The sequence below is a fragment of the Dermacentor variabilis genome, chromosome 11 (genome assembly GCF_050947875.1).
Source record: "Dermacentor variabilis isolate Ectoservices chromosome 11, ASM5094787v1, whole genome shotgun sequence".
NCBI lineage: Eukaryota > Metazoa > Arthropoda > Arachnida > Ixodida > Ixodidae > Dermacentor > Dermacentor variabilis.
In genome coordinates, this window is record NC_134578.1 from 40,932,418 (window position 1) to 40,954,051 (window position 21,634).

The 21,634-nt window shown below is 44.4% G+C and overlaps 1 protein-coding gene across 4 annotated transcripts in view; it reads left to right on the forward strand.

The window, feature by feature from the left end:
• The window catches only part of LOC142563685 (male-specific histamine-binding salivary protein-like), a 134,300-nt gene that overhangs the window by 106,035 nt on the left and 6,631 nt on the right, over nucleotides 1–21,634 (forward strand). For all 4 annotated transcript variants that reach the window (XM_075674281.1, XM_075674280.1, XM_075674279.1 and 1 more), the window contains one exon: nucleotides 5,955–6,041. In XM_075674281.1, the coding sequence (XP_075530396.1) occupies nucleotides 5,955–6,041 (87 nt within the window). The remainder of the gene's footprint in view (nucleotides 1–5,954; nucleotides 6,042–21,634) is intronic.

Consider the following 21,634-nt stretch of genomic DNA (forward strand, 5'->3'; position numbering starts at 1 on the left):
TTAAGCTGCAGCTATTTACAATTTATATGTCATTTACAATTTGTTTCAACGTGGGTTCCCCATTACAGCTTTGCAAGCCAAGGCGGAACAGCACACGTTTCGTGTACAACAAAATTTCGCTTGTTTGTAGATCAGAGATAAGTAGACGTTAGACGTTGCAGGGTCAGCACAGCGATTGGCTGATGTATAATAATGGAGGTACACAAAGTACCCAGCTCGTTTCTGCTGTTAATTTCGCTATAAGCACGCCACCCTTTTATAACAAACTGTGATATTTATTGTAAAGCAATCCAGAGCCGTGGTATAAAGCTCAGTATTCTCTGCGAAATTTCTAAACGTCCAATTTCACCCCTGCTATGGTGCCGGTGATTATTATATCACATTATGAGCTGATCAAAACAAATTGTGTAGTCACTCGCATGCAAGTGCAAAGCCCTGAATTTTCGTGCTCACTATGAAATAATCCTACGTAATAGTCTTTCGTGGAACATAACACGGTGTCTATACTACGGATGATGTAAAATGCTTTAGGTGAAATAATTTTTCCAGAGAACGCGTTCAGTAAAATGTGTCAAATGATATCCCTACCTCTTAAGAAACATATTCGTTTTAAAGATTGATAGAATAGTTATTTATTATACTTGCTATATTTATCGGTGATAAAGTGAGCTTTTTGTGCCTTACTTTATCTGTTTCCCGCCATGTGCTCAAAGTAAGCAATTGGCTTGTAATTGCATGGTTGAAACGGGCTGCAAAATCAGATATTATTTGCTAGAAATAACAAGACCCTGTAGGTCTTTGTTTTCTTTATTGCATGTTGTGTCAGTATTTGACCGATGATGCGATCTTCTTTGAAAACTTAGACCTACGAATATTTTACTGGATGATATCACAATATTCCACTTGACCGGAACCTGAGAACTTCGTGCCCTGTAAAACATTCCGTGCTAAACAAATGTTTTCGGTCACTGACGCTATACGCAGGCCTTGCGTGCCCAACCAGCCGTTTTTGTCAATGCATACACCTGCGAGAGGTTAGCTTTGTAGCATGATGAGCAGCTTTTTGTTACGTTCCAAGACAACTATGCCTTCAAATTTCCAGATCTCATAACTTCAGTCATTTCTCTGCCTCATGTTGACTGCGTTTCTGTGCGGTTGTTGCCAATTCGTTTACCTCAGTTGAGCACTGGTAGCGTGTTTTACTAATTGCATAATCTGCCTTGGGTGTCGTTTCTTATTTCCACCGCTTGCTACGCGATCAGCATTCGTGGGTTTTCTCTCACTCATATTAATTCTGTGTGCTTTTCACATACGCTTCTACCATATTTATCCTATATTTTCTTAGATTTCGTTGTCATCATCCGAGTTACTTTCGGTCTGCCTTAGTAAACGTGTTCATTTATTGTTACGAATGCCACTAGAAATTACGGCAGAACTTGTCTCAAGGTGAGAGCGGATGTTAATGCGATTAGTGGATTAGTGGAGTGGATGTTTTTACGAAGAAGGAATGATGTCTACTGAACGACGAAGGCGATAATGAGACCATGACAGAACTACAAGGAGATGTCGATTCCTAAACAATGACGATGGTATAACAATGACACAATGACGGCGACGACATGAGGATAATGAGATGATGATGGTATCATGAGCACCGGACAAAGAACCTGCAATGATGAAGATGGCACAAACATGAATGCATGCAAAGGTAGTATGCTAGCGCCTGCGCGAAGATACAATAACGAAGGTAGCATGACAACGGCAGCCTAATCTCATATGAACGACGAACAAGGAAGAACGTCGATGGTAAAACTGCCGTGGGACGACAGCTGCATGACGACAGGGGTGTGATTACGACTGTATGGCGACGATAAATCATGCGAACGGCACAACAAAACTCAGATGTCGAAATTAAGATGACGAAGATGAAACGACGGGAACAGCTTTACGACGATGGTGTGACTCCGAATGCATGACGATCACACTGTGACAGCGATGGTATCAGAGCACGAAAGAATGAGATGAGGGCCAATGTATGGTTACAAGGCGTCTGGTATCATGAAGCCTTTACGATGATGACTGCGAGAGGACGACGTCATGACGACAGTTGAATGACGAAGCTACAGTGCAGACGGCATGACCAAAACATGGTGACGACGGCGTCATAAGTGCACAATGGCGAATGTCTGACAAAAGCATTGTTATAATGGCTCCCTAATCACGATTGAACGACGGCAGTATACTTATAATAAAACGTGAAAGTAAGAGTGACGTCAGTGGAAGGATGAAGACCGTCTGGCGGCGATGGCGTTACGACAATCGGATTACATCCTTGCATCCTTTTTTATCGTGTGCTACTGCAGTGCGCCTGCACAGTAAAATGAAGAACGAACCTTGCATAGCTGCAATGCAACTGTATTGCGCTTTTTTGCGCGCTTTGCTCTTATCTTACGGTGCATGTTGACGACAGCGCGGCATATGCTAAAAAAGAGACGCGGTCGGGTTCACGCGTACTTGCTGTCTGCAGTAAGCAGGGAAGCTTCCATTGAGTCAGTCGCGAGAAGGGCGGTGTCATGACTGTCAAAAAACCTGGAAGATGAAACCTGCGCTTCGAGTTCACTTTGTGCGCATGCGCTACTCTTGCTGATCTCGTCGCTTCCCCTCCTTAGAAGGCGCTAATCGGCCAGTCAGTCTACGCTCCTGCGGCACAGTTAGAGAGTCGGTCGGCTATACCTTCATCATGGTCATTTCAGCTTTGACATCACGCCGCCAGCCGCCGTCACGCCACCAGCGTGATCTAGTCGTGGTTGTGCCAACTTCGTCAATGTAGCTTCGTCATCGGACTCTCGTCATGGCGTCATCATCACGCTATCGCCGACACAAAGGCTTGGTGTTACAGTTGTTATTATGCCATTGCCGTCACACACTTGTTATCATTCCGTTATCTTCATTCTATTGTCATGTCATCATCTTACAATCGTCATCGCTAGTTCTTAACATACCGCTTTCGTGAAGCCGTCACGATCGTTTCATCATCGTCATTCCAACTTCGTCATCTAAATGGCGTGGCGGCGTCATTGTCGCGCTATTGTCATGCACTCGTCATCAGCCTATTTTCCTGATACCAGTGCCATGTCATGCTTGTCATTGCGTCGTCATCCTACAGTCACCTTCATGCCTTCAGTGTCACTATGTCGCCGTGATGCCCTCATTGTTACATCGTCGTCATTCTAACTTCGATGTCCGACTCTCCTTATGCCTTGGTCGTCATAGAGGCTGCGTTATCCATTCGCCGTCACACTATTGTCTTAATATAATCGTTCTCATCGCATTGTCCTTATATTGTTGCCATCGTATCCGTGTCATTGCGTCGTCGTCATGATTATTGTCATACCGCCGTAGTGATGTCATCGCCGTCATTATATCGTCGTCATTTTCTATTCTACATCCCACCCTTCTCATACCATCGTAGTCACGCCATTTTGATACACTCTTTGGAGCACCATTATCGTAATGCAGTCGTCACGACACTGCCTGGTCGATTCATCGACGCTATTGTGATATCAGTTTCAGTTTCAGTTCATTATTCGTTCGTAACAATTTGTTACAAGATACGGAATACAGACAAGTGTCCCAAAGTCAGAGACTTAATCATTATATCCTAATGAAGCTGTCATCATTCAATCGTGTGTAAGCCGCCATGGGTAACGTGATTGTCCTCATTACGTTATCATCAGACATTTGCGATCTTGCTCTCGTTATGATACCCTCATCGTCGCCATTGTTGCCATGGCATCGTCGTCATCTCAGTCTCGTCATGTCGTCGTCGTCATGCGGTCCGCGTTATACTATCGGCTGTCGTTAAAAAATCGTCATCTCATCATTATCGCCCTGTCATCGTCGTACCGCCTTTCTCATTCCATCAATATCATTTGTTCATTATTATTACATCGATTTCACAATGTCGGCGTCATCACTGCCAAGGGCCCCCATGAACACGGTGGTGCCGTGTTCACGGGGGCCTTGGCGATGATGTACCACAGCAATGTTGGACGATTCCGGACTATACCACGTACAGCCAATGCGAAGGAAACCTCCGAGTGGCCACTATCGATTTTAAATATTTAAATTCATAAATACCGTATTTGCTTGCATTCCTCGAATTCTGATCGTGATCGCAGTACCATCGACAGTCATCGTGGGGATGAGTTCAGCGGTAATATTTTTGTCTTGAACAATGCAGTGAATAATGATGGAAGGATTACTTTTGCATGCCTGACTTATTCCTAGAGCCGTCCTTCGTATTTTTTTTATTAGAATGGCTCGGCATTTGTAACATTACATATTTTTGTAGGCATTAATGTCTCTTCTCATATGTTTACATACACAAATACACAATAGGCCATGACTGCTACAATCTGCACTGTACTTAACGATTGGTCACATTTTGTAGGGTTTCACACAGAGGTTGTTTATTCCTCCAATGAATTTTTGATAATTCTTTATTGACGTAGAAGTAATCCTGTCAAGTACTGCCCGTCTATTTGGAAAGCTTGATCAAAGCAAAGTATTCGTTATCTTGACGCAAGCTTATATGCTTAATCTCATTCATTTTCTTTTGTCTCCGTATTGAATACTTAATTGAAATTGTTACCCTTGCCAAACAAATTACCGCCCCCAGAAGATGTGAAAACGAACTGAAAGATATACAAGTTAAACACTAGCCTTGACGACGGCGTACTTTCTTCGTCATCGTCACCGTGGCTGTAGGTGTCACCGTGATGCTCCGTTCAAAATACAACTTAGTGGCGATGCTATCACAACCACGCGCACCGTGCGCTGGAGGTGCAAGTGAAAGAGAGCGAAGGTGAGTAGATAAGGATAGTGGCATCATACGCGCCCAATGTTCGAGCTCACATGATAAAGCGCACGTACGGCCGGCTAGGGGGAGGAGAGCGCGCCTCTCCTCGACTACCCCGGTCGTGGCTGTGTATGGCTTTCCGCCCGACTGCGCTCGTACACGACTCGCTCCCTTTGTTGGAGGTGGTGTGCGGGGAGTGGAAAGTCTAGGAGAATTGAGATGGCTGGTGGCGGCATATACGTTGTCTTCCCGCACTCCTAGTACTAGAAGTAGCGTGATCTCAAGTTTCGGAAGTGCGTTGAAGGCTGAGGCAGCAGAAGCATTCGCGCCTCTCGGTTTCTGCTTTCCATTTCACCAGCAATGTGCGAGCAATGCGTCATCAAGTGTCTGAGGTCATCGAGAGAGACCTGTTCATGTTTGGCTGTCCGCGCTGGACACCATGCTTAATTTATTTATTAAGCGAATGTTTAGTGGGACTTATATGGCCGAGAAAAGTATGAAGTTTATTTGTACAGAAATATCACACTTAGTTGTCGCAATCAATGCTTTTGTTCTCGGGAGAAGCTGCGACTTTCCATCGTACATACTGTGTCATGCGAAGCCCTTTAAAATTCAATCTGAAATCGTTTGTTTTGTGCCAGGATAGTAAAAGCAAATATTAAAACGGAACATCTTATAAGAAATCAAGAATTGGACCGAATCCCGTCTGGTCGTGAATATATATGATAACAGTTGAAAGTGGACACCGACCACATTGTTACAGATGAGATATTAGCAGGATCTAGTCCTATGGGTGTAGAATACCATCCGGACCAAGGGATACCCTGGACTCAAGAAATGATATCGACAATTTCGATGTGCGACAGCAATACACATTGTGGATGTGCAACATCTTCATTAGCGTTACATTCAACTGAACCAAGCTATTGTTATGCAATATCGAAAAAATGGGGGCTTAAAAAACAAATTCGAAGTTTGCCCAAAAACTTCAATATCATATTTCTGTTTTGAAATTAAAAAATGCATGGTGGTTCGTATCGTTATTTTGTATAGTAGAACTGGAAAAATAATAAAGCATTCATTTTTTCCTCAGCTGGGGGCAAAGAGACTGATCCTGTTATATTTACTGATGGTGGAAGCTGCGATCTCTTGAACGTGCCGAGAGAAAAGTCGGGAAAAGGTATGTACTCAGGGATGATTACTACAGAACTGCGAGACAAACCGAGCTAGAATTGATAGATGACCAAAGTGAAAATTCGCCTGGATAGTCTGGTCATCCACGCTTATTTTCTTTTGATCAACATAAATATAACAACTTGAGTCATATCGAGCTGTGTTTATTTTTAGCGTTTGATGGCAATTCGATGTAACAGGGCACTCGTGTCTTCTGGGGTAGTGCTAAGCTTTATTTCCACAAAACAATGTGCACTATTGCAAAGGTAAAGTGCGGGAAAAGCTCCCCCTGGCAGCTTGACTAGTCCCAAGTACACCTAAAATAAATGGGGCAGCAGGGCGAAGATATTTTTTCTTGTTTCTTACCACTGAAGCCCTATATCACATCATACAAAACCATTACACATGACAATGAGAGCAGCGTTTCGGGCAAGTTGGTATTCCATTACTTAAATGATATTGCGCGACACTAAAAAACGACACGGACGTGAGAGAAGAAGACACACCAAGCGCAAACTTTCAACTAAGTTTATTGTGCCACTGCGGCAGTTTTAAACATGGCAGGCAGCGTAGATCGCGCATGCGCTAACAAGCTAATGGTCTGCATCGCGAGTACTTTCGGTTGGCGGACCAGACAACTGAATTTCTATGGCAACAACAACTACGTAGACTCCGAGAACAGCAGCCACAAAATAAGCGGTCGGCCACGCAAAACCTCGTCCATATCCCAGAGTCTGTTGCTTCGCCTGAAAAGATTCGAGAGGTGCTGTCTCTCGGGCCGAAGTTTGCCGTCCAAACCAAAAGGCCCCCCAGAGAACTTCTGTCCTACGTTCGAGATGTCTCAAGGCTTGTCCCAGACCACGAGGTAGGCCGTATCGTATCGGAAGGTGTCGATGTACTACGAAGGTGCAAGCAACCGAACGCGAGGATTTCGGTGAATCGGGTAGCCTCTTCACTCGTGGACAATTCGCTGTGTGTAATTCCTGCCGATAAACAAGGCGGTTTTGCTTTGTTACCTGCTGAAGACTTTAACGCCAAGGTTCTAGAAGCTATCAGTGCCACGTTTAAATGTCACAGGGACGTGTCGCTGGCTGAGGTAAAGGCTGTGGCAAAGCGCATGTGCAACAGACTTAATCTGCAAAAATTAACCAAGGCCTTTGAAAACAGCAAGCGAGATCATTTGCACGTTTTCTTCAGGGCCAAAACGCATAAACCCGGTGTTCCGTTACGGGTTATTGTGTCAGAAATTGATACTTGGCAAAAGCAGTTGGGGGTGTTTTTACAACAAAATTGGGCCTTCTGCCTGTCAGCGACCCTTTCCTCGTTAAGAGCTCAGATACTGTGATTGAGGTTTTGAAGTCACATTTTGACCGTGGTCTTCAGGCGTTTTGTATTGACGTAAAGGATCTTTATTACTCCTTGCCGCATAGAAGCGTACTGTCCTGTGTTCAGCAATGTATTGATAAGTATGGTGCTGTTTCCTTCCAGAATGAGGCCGGCATGTCTTGCAGTCAATTTTTAGAACTTTTACAGATTTATCTTAATTCCACCTTTATCACCTTAGATAACCAATGTTTTTTGCAGAAGAGCGGAGTTTGTATTGTCTCTTGCGTTGCTACAATTCTTAGTGACTTGTTTTTATCCTGTTTAGACCGTGACATGTCTTCACAAGTGCAAGGCACTGCAGATTTTAAAACATTTAGATACGTTGATGACTTTTTAATTTTCATTGACTGCTCTTCTGATGCCTTCATTCTGAAAGCTAAGAAAGCGTTATAAACGTTTCAGAAGTGCTTAGTCCCCCTTCAAGCCACTCATGAGATGCCGGTAGATAGGTCTCTTCATTTTCTTGATCTTCGCCTGAACTTTCAGGACAACCACACGTGTTAGTCATATGAGCCGCGAGCCAACAAGCCACTTCTGCCGTATGCGTCCCCACATGCTAAGCTTGTTAAGCAGGCCATTATCAGTTTGTGCTTCAAGAATGCCCTTAGCAAGTCTTGCTGTCATGTTGTGGACGTAAGCTTTTAAGCGCAAACTTTACGTTTGTCCTTGGCTTGATATCCTAGGGTGGTGCTACTGTCTGTCGCGGAACGCATTTTGAGAGAAGCGCGATCCAGTACGCAGAAGTCAGTTGCCGATGCCCCTCCCGGCATACCCCCTAAAGTAAGTGTCATACCTTACATGCACGGGATATCCCACAACTTGAAAAAGATTGCCCAAAGGGCGAATGTAAGAGTTTTTTCTGCTCCCAACAAGCTCGGCAGGCTTTGCAGTCTGATGGATCCAAATGCCGTCCCTTCTGATTAGTGCAGAAAGCATCACCGCAAAAAGTTTGTCGAGTGTGTCCACCGGGTGGTGTACAACATCCCGCTTTCATGTGGGACGAAATATATCGGACAAACTGGGCGTTGCCTCAACGATCGGCTCCGCGAACACAGCAACAATGTAAAAAAATGGCTCTGGTGGTTTCTTTGCGATCCACTGTCGCCATCATGGATGCAAGTCTCTTGAGGATCAATGCACGATTGTTTCCCGTGGCAGCATGCAGCTCATCCGTGAAATATCTGAAGCGCAGATGATCGCAAAATTGGGTGACACTTGTGTTTGCTTCCCGTCTCTGGCTCTTAACCAAAAAAATTTATGTTTCTTGGACGCGGCATCGCATGACTCGTAACGATGTTATATGAATTCGCTCTTCATTTCCTTGTAAGCGCATGCGCGATCTACGCTGCCTGCCATGTATAAAACTGACGCAGTGGCACAATAAACTTAGTTGAAAGTTTGCGCTTGGTGTGTCGTCTTCTCTCACGTCCGTGTCGTTTTTTAGTGTCGCGCAATATCATTTAAGTAACACATGAGAAAAAGCAGAGATGCATTAAAAAAGAGAGAGAGCAGAAAGCACTGCATCTCAATGCATTGTATAAATTTACATAACAGCGCACAACTGACATACGGGAGAAAAAAGCGACAACATACGGAGGAAAACAAGACACAACATCACTTTCATTAGCAATGAGATAATTTAGGTACTGAGGTAGCGAAGCGCAACATTTGGAATCTGTTGTAATTAATTTTGCCCAATTTTTCTGTATTCACGTTTGTATCTACGTAGACCGTGCTTTAATGTCCATCGTGATAGTGCCTCTGATAATTTAATCCGTGTGACGCGAATAAAATATTGCAGTATAAAAATACCCGAAGAGGTTACATCAAATACATTTCGTCCTCTAGTCCATGCGGCCTACCGAAAATAGACATTTCTGGAGGCAATATATTTCTGAAGGTGGAATTGTGGCTATTGCCTAAGCCCTTATGCATCCTAATGCTTCGCGTCACTCTAGTCCTTAAATTTACACCTATTATGATATGTTTCGGCTGATGGTGTGCTGTTCAGTAGCTGCATTTGATAGGCTCATTTCGGCGTGTACCAATGTGTTACAGGGCGAGGTGTGGTCATGATGGCAGCGAAGTATTGCCTTTCTGCATTCCTCATTAGGCAGGATCTTAGTTGGAGCTAACTGGTGGGTGATATTCTAGGGTATTTACAGCGAATCTAGACCACTACACACAACGCAGGGACAAGACGCGGCGAAGCTCAACCAATTTTATTCAAATCGAGAAATCTCACTTTTGGCATAGCCAAGTCACGTGACCACAATGAATATGATCCAACACGATGACCGAATAAGCTCGAATGCGTACTCTTTCTCTAATTAACTGGCATGGGAATACCTACCTATGAAACACTCAGTGAATTTAATTGCATGTTTTTATACCATGCCTTATTTTCCTTGTGGCTCGTCGTAGCACAAATCTTTGGCAGTTGACAAGAGGCTATCTTCCTAATATTGTGCAACAGTGCATAAATATACAGAACCACCAGCACGAGAGTAAGTTCCTTGCTTGCCGCATCTTTGATGCGCATGTCGTCTTTTCTGAAAATATCTTTACAAAACCTGGAAATCAATGATGAATGTTATCGAACTAGGTACATATGGGTTAGTCTCGCTTTGAAGCTAAGATAGAGTTGATGTGCGCACAACTTCGGGAGCGTCGCAGGGATGTAAGTAGCTACCATTCCCGTTTTCTCAAACTGTCCTTGTTGCACCGAGGATAGTGCACGCAGCAAATGGATGCTCTGTGGCTAAAAGAAACAGTGATGCCCAAAACCGGTGTTCAGTTCCTACTGACCGTTCAAAAGTGAAGTTTAGTGCCTCTGCTTGGTGATTAAAAATTACCAGCAGATGAGAAACCAGGTCGTCGAGCGTCTCGACTGCCGAAATCGCAAAAAATGGAAAATCGTTAGCAAAGAAGTGCATCCTAACATAAGTCGTCTTAATGTGGGTATGTGAAAACTGGGTAACCAAAGGCCGCTCAGAACAGAAACAAAGGAAGAGTTGATGCACACTCCTGCTCACTGTACATAAAAAACAACTGTAAAGAATGAAAGACGTAGACTCAAGGTACAACTCGAAAAAAGAGAGAAATACCCATCAATATTTATGCTTGTCTAGTTTAGAAATCACCGCTTCCCGTTTTGTTGAATTAGTTCGCGAACACCAGTGAATAGGCTACTGTAATGAATTGACTAATACAAATGAATAACATCGGTTTAAGGTTGAATATGTTGAATAACAAAGGTTGATAAACAAAGGTTGAAGAAGTACATTGCAGTACAGTCTTCCGTTCTTCTGCAAGGTCCCATGAACATCGGATGAAAATTGGGTCATCTGTGGGGAGGGTCTCCAGGTCATATTGAAGGCACTGAGCCACACACAACTGCCAGAATCCTTTTTTGGAGACAATCGGGTTTAGGGGACGCTCTGGTTTGTGGGTCCTAAAGAGGAAGATAATTTTAGAAGACCCAACGTCAGCTTTTCCAACCTAATGTATTGAGCGTAATGAATTTCAAATTATTCAGTATTCTGTCAGCTAGCTATTTGTGTTTGTCGGATCAAAGTGCATTGCTCTAAAATTTTTCGCTACTGCATTCGGAGCGTTTTCATTAATGGTATGGTCGACAAGAACGTTATAGTAACCCTGTTTTTCCGATTGCACTACGGCGATCATGTTGCCCATACGGTAGCTAATCACGTACTTGAGGGTCGACCTTGGATGCCTTGTTTTACTCGCGGCGAGTTTTGCACAGTCAAGAGCATCTATGACCACACCTGCCTGGTATTCAGGTACCACGTTCTTAGTGACGCGAACTATTGTGGCTACTGTAGCGTGTAGACTATGGTGCCATTCAAGGCTGAACTTGGTTCAATGCTAAAATGAGAGCCCAGCTTATATGATTCAGTAGTGTGTTACCTCCAAGGGTCACATACAGGAACCTTTGGCTTCGTCGGTTGGAAGATCCTAGTCCTTCGCAATAGTGAGTCCGTAGGCTGCGCCGCAAGTCGCTTGTAGCCCGTCGCGGATGTTATCGGAGCTTTCCTGGAACGAAGCTTAGACGCGTAGTGCATCGTCTTTAGAGGAGCGACTGATAACCACATAGCGTGTGCTTTCGTATGTACGCTCGAGATACATTAGCCGACTACAACACTTTGAAGCAACGATGGCGGAAGTTCGCGGTGGCAATTGTCCCTCATAGAGAATTTTTTCATGCCTCAGAATGTAGCACAAAGCTACAAAGGAAACAAATACGAGCCGCTCAGAAAGCACACTTCGCAGTTGAGGAAGAATGTAGCGCACGAAACAAGAAGAAATTTTGAGTATGTTTGCCGCACGTGCGATACGCCGAGTGAGAATGAATCCGCGATGCTTTGATAGTAGCACCGCTGTTACGCCTCACTTCCTCGAATTTTCGCAGTTTGCTTGCGAGTAAAACTACTGGTAAGGTGACTCCAATCAGATATTTATTCTGCACCCGTACCCAGGTGACAACGATAAAACGCCATGTGGCCTACGCGTCAAAGAACACACAAAAGAATCCTGGAACCATGTAAAAATTTATTGAGGCATTTCAAGTTAAGCTAGCACATTTGTACGAGAAAGGAAGTTTTCACAAGCAGAGTGGCAATAGTTGGCTGGGAAGAGGTGCCTACTGCAATTGGCGGACCACATACTTCCAGATTCCTGTGTCGTGCTACTAGTGATTCCCTGGATGGCAAAATATTGCCAGAGACAAGTCCAGGTTAAAGCACCGTTCCCTCCCGAGGACCTTCTCCAATGTTTAAAATATGTGTCTTCCGATTGTTCGCTTAAGGTCCATTAATACGTGAGGGGCAACATCAAACGAAAAAGGCAATGGACACAGAACAGAAGAGAAGACTATACTGCGAACATGAGTTGTCACATGCCAGGTCAACCGGAATCCGCTATGGACGTGCTCGGAAACTCCGCGAACCTAGGAACATCTGAGACACAGAAAATATTATTTATTCGGAAATCAAACATTATTTTGTCCCTATGATCTTTAATAATATGGAGGTCTTTGCGATCCTTGATATCGGTGCCTCGGTCAGTGGGAATAGTGATAACAGTTGAAAAACACAAAATTTTTGCCGGATATCTGTCAATGTTCAAATGTACGATGGGAACTGAAGAGAGCTAGCAAACTGGACTGCTGCAAAAGTGAAATGTAGTGATCTGGAGCTCACCATGAGGAGCCTTATCATGTCACAACCCCGTCTCCCACCGCTCTATTAGCCCAGAGAACGAACTACAGGTGCGCTGCGAGCACCGCTCGCGTGACATCAGGACACGGACTCGCGCCTATCGTCTACTGTAGTTCGGGCGGTGTCTGGGCGCTTTCTGCAGTGTTTTCGTGTGTTCACTTTCGTTCTCTCTGCTTGTATAATTATGGCGGTCATCAAATATATTTTTGAGACGTCTTCGTTCCCGAAAATTTATTTAATGAGCCTAGTTCTTAGGTGACAATACAGTCCTGAGAGGCAACGCTACAATGCCAGCCAAAAGGGCACAGACCAGCCCTTTGCAGGTTTTTCATGCGCCGATCGACAACTACAAAAGCATTGCATAGAAGAATCCAGTTATGATACCATACCTGCCACGGTGCAACAAGTATGTCACAAACGCTGGCTATATATGACCTCTACAACAGTTACCTTGATTTTAAGTGGTTATAAGAGGTATGCTCAGGACGAGTAGTTTATGGTTTAATATCGAATTTTGACATTTCTCCAGGATAACAATGAGCAGTAACAAGAGGACTCAACTAACACAGCAGTCTAGATTCTACTATCACCACTTGCTTTTTCTAACTGCTTCGCAAAATTAGGTGGTTCTGACGTGTTTAAGTGGATGTAATTTGAAGTAAAGCTAAATGAGGTTCACTGATGTTGGCATAATACGAAAAGGAATGTACCAACATATATTCTCTTTTCCATGCTACACGTTCAACTCCCTTCAGCAATTTACTGGTATTTATTGCTTGAGGAATATACATGGCAAATCTGTTTGGCGAATTGACACAGGCTGTTCGGCCCCAATTTTTTTGTGAAATATGCCTTTTGGACCGTATGGCTGAAGCAAGAAAGAAGCGGAAGCGTCATCCATTAGTAGTATGAGACATATTGAAATTACCATAATTCCCCGGTAGAGGGTCAAAAATTAGGTGAAATATGTAAGAATTGTGGTGTCTTTCTTATGAAGGTTTGCGAGCTTCTCTCTTAGTACTGACGAAGCGAATAGTCCTCCGTTTGTATAGCTGAACAACGCTGGATAGGGACATGGTGAGACAGAAGGTGCTGGAATTTTTCTTTTCTAGGCCCTTTAAGCTGTGCAATATTACCTCCAGTATACCTTAGGCGTTTCAATTGGCGCTGTAAAAAGCTGCTGCGTGGTTTCAATTCGAAGTTATAGTGAACTGGTGGGTTTCGCGAACAATGAGTGCCTCGCCATAACAACAGTCGGCTGCTACCGTTGCGTGGGAGGTGTGCCATATTGTCTATAAAGGCTATTGAGTGCCACCATGAAACATTTCTTCGCTTTCAATTGATTCGCTCTCGATTTTAACCATGAAAAGAAAATTTTCTTTCAGGCGATTGCTATTATGGCATTTGTAATGTAACTGTAAAACTCTACATGACGCGCCGTTGTGTTAGAAGCCGTGAGCAATTCATTTTATGGGGGCGTGTTTGAAAGAGCGGTCAAAGTAGCAGCAAACCTTTTCATACGAAATGCGCGCCTTACTCGTTGCTTCACGCATTGAAAAAGTAGCCATATTCGACTATAATAAATCACCAGAGTAATAAGAACCATGACGAAAGCTTCGCTGGGCAGTGTCTTTCTCACATGGATAATATGCTGACGCCAAATAGCAAGACTTTTCTTCCATGTAAAATGCTATGTCTGTCATAGCTAAGTACTTAGGGAAGATTAAGTGTTTAGCAAAGCATCATACACAACTTCGCGGGTGAATTTGCAGACAGTCTTTTTACGCAATATTTATGGGCAGGCACGGCACATATAGACATTGCAAAACCAGTAGGCCCCTTCAACGCTACATAGCTTGCGATATCCATGCCGCAAACTTTCTCAATTCATGCGCTTTTGAAGGAGGAAGTGTTGTTCAGGCATGGCAACAGAAAGAAGCCGACATATCTATCAATAAACACGGCACGAGCCACCCTTACCATAAGCATAGACGACGGGAACGAGCGCACGTGGCAGCCGAGTGAGCCGGAGTGAGCAGCGTCCTGGCCGTGACGTATCACTCGCGAGAACGCGCCACTCCATGTCTCGCCGCTAACAGCGTAAACGGTTTGTTTCTACTTGTTCTTTTTTATGCGTAAATTTCCTTTCCACTGTTTTTCTCTTTTTATTCCGCTACTCCTTCCCCCCTTGCCGGGTAGCCAACGGGAACTACCTCTGGTTAACCTCCCTGTCTTTCTATGCATGCTTTTCTCTCTCTCTTGTCATGTAAGGAGTGGAGTTCGATTTTCTTTTGGGCCAGGCTGACATGAAACTACATAAGATGAACGTTTTTTGAAACGACGTTATGACGACCGAGCATTCCAACCTCATTCAATTACAGGATAGAGCAATCACAAGCACCGACGTGGTTTCATTGAAATTTAGGAAACTTTTGTTCGCCGGCACCATTAACCGCGTAACGAGTGCAATCAAATTCCCTTTTGAACATCGGGACAAAATTGTTTTGAGAAATAAATTCTATGTGCTAAGTCATGAAGAATAGGTATAGCTTATACAGAACCTACAAGAAATGCTGAATTCTGGTATCATGAAACCTTGAATCTCTCCATCGGCATCATCCCTTATTATAGTGCCGACCGAAGACAGATTTTATTGCTTGTGCACAAATTTCCGGATTATTGACCAATAAATAGACTCGTTCCCTTTGCCGATGACAGGAATTGACGACATAATTGACGAGACCGTTGGGTGTTAGTTTGCGATGTTAGATCTATGTAAAAATATTGACAAGTACTACTCAAAGAAGGAACTGAGATGCTCACTGCGTTTATTACGCTTTTCGAAATCTACGAATATAAACGGCTTCCATTTGGGCGGGAAATGTAAGATGCGTAGTTGAGCGATAATGTAATAGAGATTACTACTCAGCTGAACAAAGTATCAAGGGAAGGAAACCTTCCCGAGGACTAGAAAATGGGGGAGGTCTGTATCATACTGAAAATCGGCAAGGCAACAGCCATTGAGAACCTACGACCGATTTCCCTGACTTCGTGTGCAGGAAAGCTGCTAGAGCACATCGTACTCAGCCGCCTACAACCATTCTTGGAGGAATTGGGTAAACTTTTAACAAGGAAGCTAAGAGTCCGTCCACACATCTCAAAACACGACATCCTACTTCAGCTTAACGAGCAGGTGATCGTACCAGCGCCACGCAACTCCCCCACCGCTATTCTCACCTTGGACCTTAATGGGGCGCTGGATAAGATCAAGCAAGCAGCAATCTTAGGAGGCTAACCATGCTGGGCTGTGACATCAGGACGTATTACTATATCAGAGATTTTCTCTCAAGTAGGAACGCTATCCTAAAGGTCGGGGGCAAAACCAGAAATCCCTACTTACTGGGTGGGCGCGCCACATCACAGGGCGCCGTGTTACCGCTCCCCTCGCCTCTTCAATATCGCCATAATAGGCACGCCATCGCTTCACTATAACATTCCCGGGATGCGGCATGGCCTATACGCCAGCGACATTACCATCTCGTCGTCCACTGGGTCAGTCGGGGCGATGGAAAGCCGCTTGCACGAAGGGGCAGCCATGGTGAGCGACTATGCTAAGTCATGCGGCCTCAACTGCGCCTCATAAAAGTCAGAGCTACTCCTGGTCTCACAACGAAAAAAGGACGCATTCGACTCGCCCACTATTCACATGCAAATGGAGAGACACACCATCGTCGCATCATAGAGCGTAAATATACTAGGAATGGCTTTCAGTGGGATCGCACCAACAGAAAAATGATCAACAAGCCTAAGAACACAGTAGCCCAAGTTACCCACATGATCCGCCGAATAAGACAAGAGGCATGGTGGAGGTTGACACGCTTCGCCTTGCGCAAGCCTTTGTCGTGTCTGGAATAACTGATGTTAATCCATGCGCTCTGCTCAACGCGACGAAATTTAATAAAATCAAGACAATGATCGAAAATGCATAGAAGCAGGCGATGGGCCTGCCAAACAGTGCGTCTACAGAACGCCTAATACGACAAGGAGTGCACAGCACGGCTGAGGAGCTGGTCGAGGGATATTTACCCAGCCAGTGAACAAGGTTGGCGGTTACGGAAGCAGGGAGATCTATCCTGTTACGCCTGAGGCTGTGTGCCCACTCAGCCATCCACCGCTTCAGACTGTGAGCTAGCCCCGTGCCATCCTGAAGAACATTACCGTAGCTGCCCTACCTCGCAACATGGCCCCAGTGCACACGCACAGCGAAAGGAGGCCCGGGTCTGGACTATACAGAAGCAATACAGGAGTCCACTCTCTACAGCCTACACGGAGGCGGAGTCTTACCCCTGGCGTGCAGCCACAACAACCACCGTAAGCGTCAACAAGGAACATTGGAGCAGCATTTCATTCCTCCGAGACATTCCCTTTCAAGACGAGGAAGCAGCCATAGCCATCGCACTCTCCTAAACAGAGATTGAAACCACAAAGGCCGGCTCTCAACAGGCGTGTCGCAGCTTTGCCAGTGGCCGAATTCAAGCCAACGTGCTCAAAATCATTAATATAAAGCCGCCAACGAGATCAGTCATGGTCATCCGGGTGCCAGCTCATACTGGCAATCCTAGCAACGAGGTCGCCAACCACGTGGCGCGAGATTTGACACGAAGCCAATGCCAAGGAATGTGAACCCGCACACATGCACCCTCTAGTCTCGTACCAAGACATCACACAACATTACAAGCTAACCCGCAGAACATGCGCACCCCCACGGAAGGCGCTACGTAGAAAGCAGGAGTGATTCCTCCGAGCTCTACAAGCTGATACATTCCGCCACCAAACCAGAAACCACCTGATAGCCCCTATACAATTCTCGTCGCAATGCAGCTTCTGCGCGGAACCAGGTTCTTGAGGAACATAGTAGAGGGTTGCAGGCAGGCACCATTACATCCTCTGAACGTTTACAAAACAAACGAGCTTTGGGAGAGATTCTTGGCCAGTTCCGACCTCGAGGATAAACTACTGCTAATTGCGAGGGCCGAGGAAGCAGCCCGAGCTTCAGGCATTCAGGACTGAGGACGCCTCTCCGAAGCTTACCCTAAGTAATAAACAGGTTTTTTGATCAACTCTATGTTCAACTCTGTGCTAGCTGAATTTATTGACAAATATTGTAGTGTCTATGTTGACGAAATAGCCGTCTATACAAGAACACGAGATGACCACATTAGTCATCTATCAAGGGTTCTAGGTGCATTGAGAAAGACACATCTTCAGATCAATTTTACGAAGTGCGAGTGAGTAGCAAAGAAGCACTACTCACACGCATATCATTATGGTGCTTCAGTGTTTCTTTATCAAAGCCATGTCAACAAACCTGTTACAAGACAGTCACAAGTGATAGCATGCTTTCTTTAAATATTTACTAAGGCATAAGTAAAGTATGCTGCGACTGAAAATGAAACGTTGACTGCAGTTGTAGATTTGAAGTATTTTAGAAGCAATTTGGAAGGAAGAAACTTTAAGTTGTCTACGGATAATCAAGCCTTGACACACCTCTTGCCACAGACACAGCCAAAAGGTACAAAAGCAAGATGGTGAGTGAAATTCAAGAGTCAACTTTCGAGGTAGCGCATCACCAAGGACATAAGCGTCACGACGCAGAGGCTCTGTTTAAACTTCATCCACCAACAGAAGCTATCCACAATGAAATGAACATGACCAAGTAGTGGCGAGGAAGCCCGTACCTGAAGATACCAAACGGCTAGGAAGAAGTGCTTGAAACAGCGATACCGACCACAGTGATGACTATCACGACAGCGTTGAGTCGTGAATATCTAATAATTTTACTAAAACACACCGAAATATTACGCAAACTTTGACGTAGAAAAACATCAAGACAGATTCCGATAAATGCACAACTACATGTCAAAAATTCTAATTTTCCAAAGCTGAGTTCAGGTGGCGTGGACACAAAATGTTCACGCTGGAATATTCAAATCTATCCTTCGAAAGAGTTCAACTTGATTTTTCTGAATTTTGTAGGGTGGACGAGGGGGTAAATTAGTAGTGTACGTGGTTTGTGGTTGCTAAAGCTGGCAGGGAGAACGCGAATTGCGTAAGTTATTTCCTAGAGGGAATCTTCCATATCAAGGTCATTGTTCCGGACAGCGGTCCGGCATTCTGAAACGAGAAACGATGTAGTTTGTCTGAAGCAAGAAGCGTCGAGCTGCGTTTCCCAGCCCCTTATACAGTCTTGCGGAAAGGGTTACTCGGGACTTGAATATATTTCTTTCTTTACGACCCAACTTCAAAGCGCGGTGAACTTTTGCTCTGGAATGAGCTGCTCGTAACCGTAACCGATTTCACACAGCAGCATTACAATGTAGTACTTACTCCGCCGCATTCCATAAACCTTGTTCGTTAGCTACAAACAAAGAAAATATAGTTGAAAAAGCACCACTTTGCGAAAAGCTCGATACAATTGAAGCAGAAACAAAAGTATCGCACAAAAATGAAATAACTTCGAGCAAGATCATAAGTGCGCGATGGCCGATATTGATGCCGAAGACATGGGGTAGTTCTCAAATAGGCTGGATTTGAAGCGCTCGCTTCCAGGTCCATATTCAATACTGAAAACAGCAAAGCTCTAAGGGGTTCCAAATACCATATATTAAGGACCCTCTGGAAAAGCAGAAGAGGTGTCGAATGTTTATATTCCTCAATATCAATCAGGAGTGGTGATAATAGAAGCCCGGAGGATGTAGTGATCCCAGATGAACTGATAAAGAACACGAAAAAAAGAAGAAAAAATAAGGGCATGAAGGGCGAAATGGTACCGAATATTATAATTACAGTAATGAAGGCTTCTACCGTACGTAGAAAGTTTATATCATTTATTCAATATGACGGCACAACGTATTGCCACCGTCGAAACGAGGTATGTATGAGACCTGTACTTCCGCGAGACTCCTCTGTCGCGCTTCCCTAAGAACACTCAGCACCATCTATCGGAGCTGTCCCAAAGCCTCCACGTGGCCTCCGAATTATGTGGTCCGCTGGTGCGTGCAAACGCTGAGAAACGCTAATGCGACATCCAGGCTTCTCTTTCGGTCTTCTTGCTAGATACACTGCGCCCTGTAGTAGTAATGAGGAGAATTCTCCACTTGGTTTTCAGGACGGGAAGTGTGGTACGCTGGCAACTGTGAACGCTGGTAATTGTTCCCTCGGTTTGCGCACACCCAGCGGCACGTGATTACTAAAACGAAGTTGGCTAGATGTTCACAGAAGAGCGGCAGAAGTATGTTCATGGAGCAGCTCACTACAGAGTTGGCGTGAAGACGTTCATTGAAAGGCGTTACATACCCGGTGCATTTGTGGCGAAGCCTGCTAAAACATCAGGTTGCTGTCCTTAAAGAAACATTGTGACGTGTATTCGATCCGAGACGTCAGCGGAAATTCGAAGAATCTTTTTCTTCGTTGTTATATTCCCAGCGGCACATACCTAGTTATTGAAGGTGGCGTGAATAACGTTCTCTGATAAGCGGTGCACATCTACTGGCCAATACCCGGTGATCCAAGTTGGCATCAAAGATGTTCATTAATTACTAGCACAGATCCGAATCCGTGACATCGGCGTGAAAGAGTTTTACTCAAGAGCGGTACAGACCCAATTGCGCATCCACAGAGACCTATGCCAGCGCGGAAGAGGTTCGTTGATGAGTGGTACATGTGCACATATTGCCCCAAGGGACCCAAGTTGGTCGTACGGTACCATGTTCAACTACAGACTAATAAAAATGAGCCGGGTAGTCAGGAAAATGGACACATACAAACAAACGTAGATAGGCACAAGCATAAATACAAACATAGATGGGTAACCACCGAAAAGTGCGAGAAGTTCACTATGTATGCTAATCCGTTAAAACACCATGATTTATTACAACATTGGAGGCTATATGACATCAAATTTCTTTGACTTAGCGAAGTAGCAGGAGTAGTGGATGGCATGAGTGCAGCGTCATTGCCTGTATCTGTCGCTATCACGAGAACGAAGGCTATGTATGATGCTTGTCGAGGGTAGAACGTTGATCACAGGTGTATGCATATCGAGTTATGGTGCATATCTAAACTAATTTAAGGCTTCGTGTGCTTTGTGTCACCTTGTGTCACCCTGTGTCGGTGTGGAACATCCATTATGGGATACTTGCGACGAAATGGCACATATTTAGAGGCACATACGAAGATGCACAAATCCAGTGCTGAAGTTGCCTACTAGCCCACACAGCAGCCAGAAGACTCCCAGTATAGTTAGTTTTGTATATATATTCACGAATATACCTTCTGACTTGGAAACTTCCGAAAACGCCCAATCCCGAGAAAGAGGCGATAAGAAAAACAATTTGTATCCGGGTCTTATATCTCGGATACGAATTCGTTTTCACTTGCGAAACGAGTGCATGTAAGGGAAAAACAAGCGCCTCGTCCCTGTTTGTATATTCCCCAAAAATAATATCAGCTGAGCTCCTTTGAAAAGCTTCTAGATTATTAAAAAGCTAAAATTGGTGCAGGCCTACAAAGGAGCATGTCTCGATCGTGGGCGTGGCGAAAGCTAGATAAGTAATATTAAGAAAGATGGATCAAAAACGCAAGTTACAACAGATGTAATCAAGAGTGCTATTCGCTTCGTAAGTATTGCTCACAACATGGGCAAACTAAAAATGATATAAAAAGAGTAACGAAACAAAAACTTAGATAAGTCTACAGATGATATTTCCTTGCTGCTAAATACAAATCGCACGACATGTCAGGCCCAACGTTTTCCTATAATTGATCGCATACATTTTAAAAAAATTCTCAATGGGCGGAATGTAGCATGTCACATGTTTACCAGGCTTCAAAGTAATATCATATAGATGACGCTGGGGCAAATCTTTTTTTAAGTTAAGTCTGGGCTTTTACATGGTTAAACAACAATTGGGTT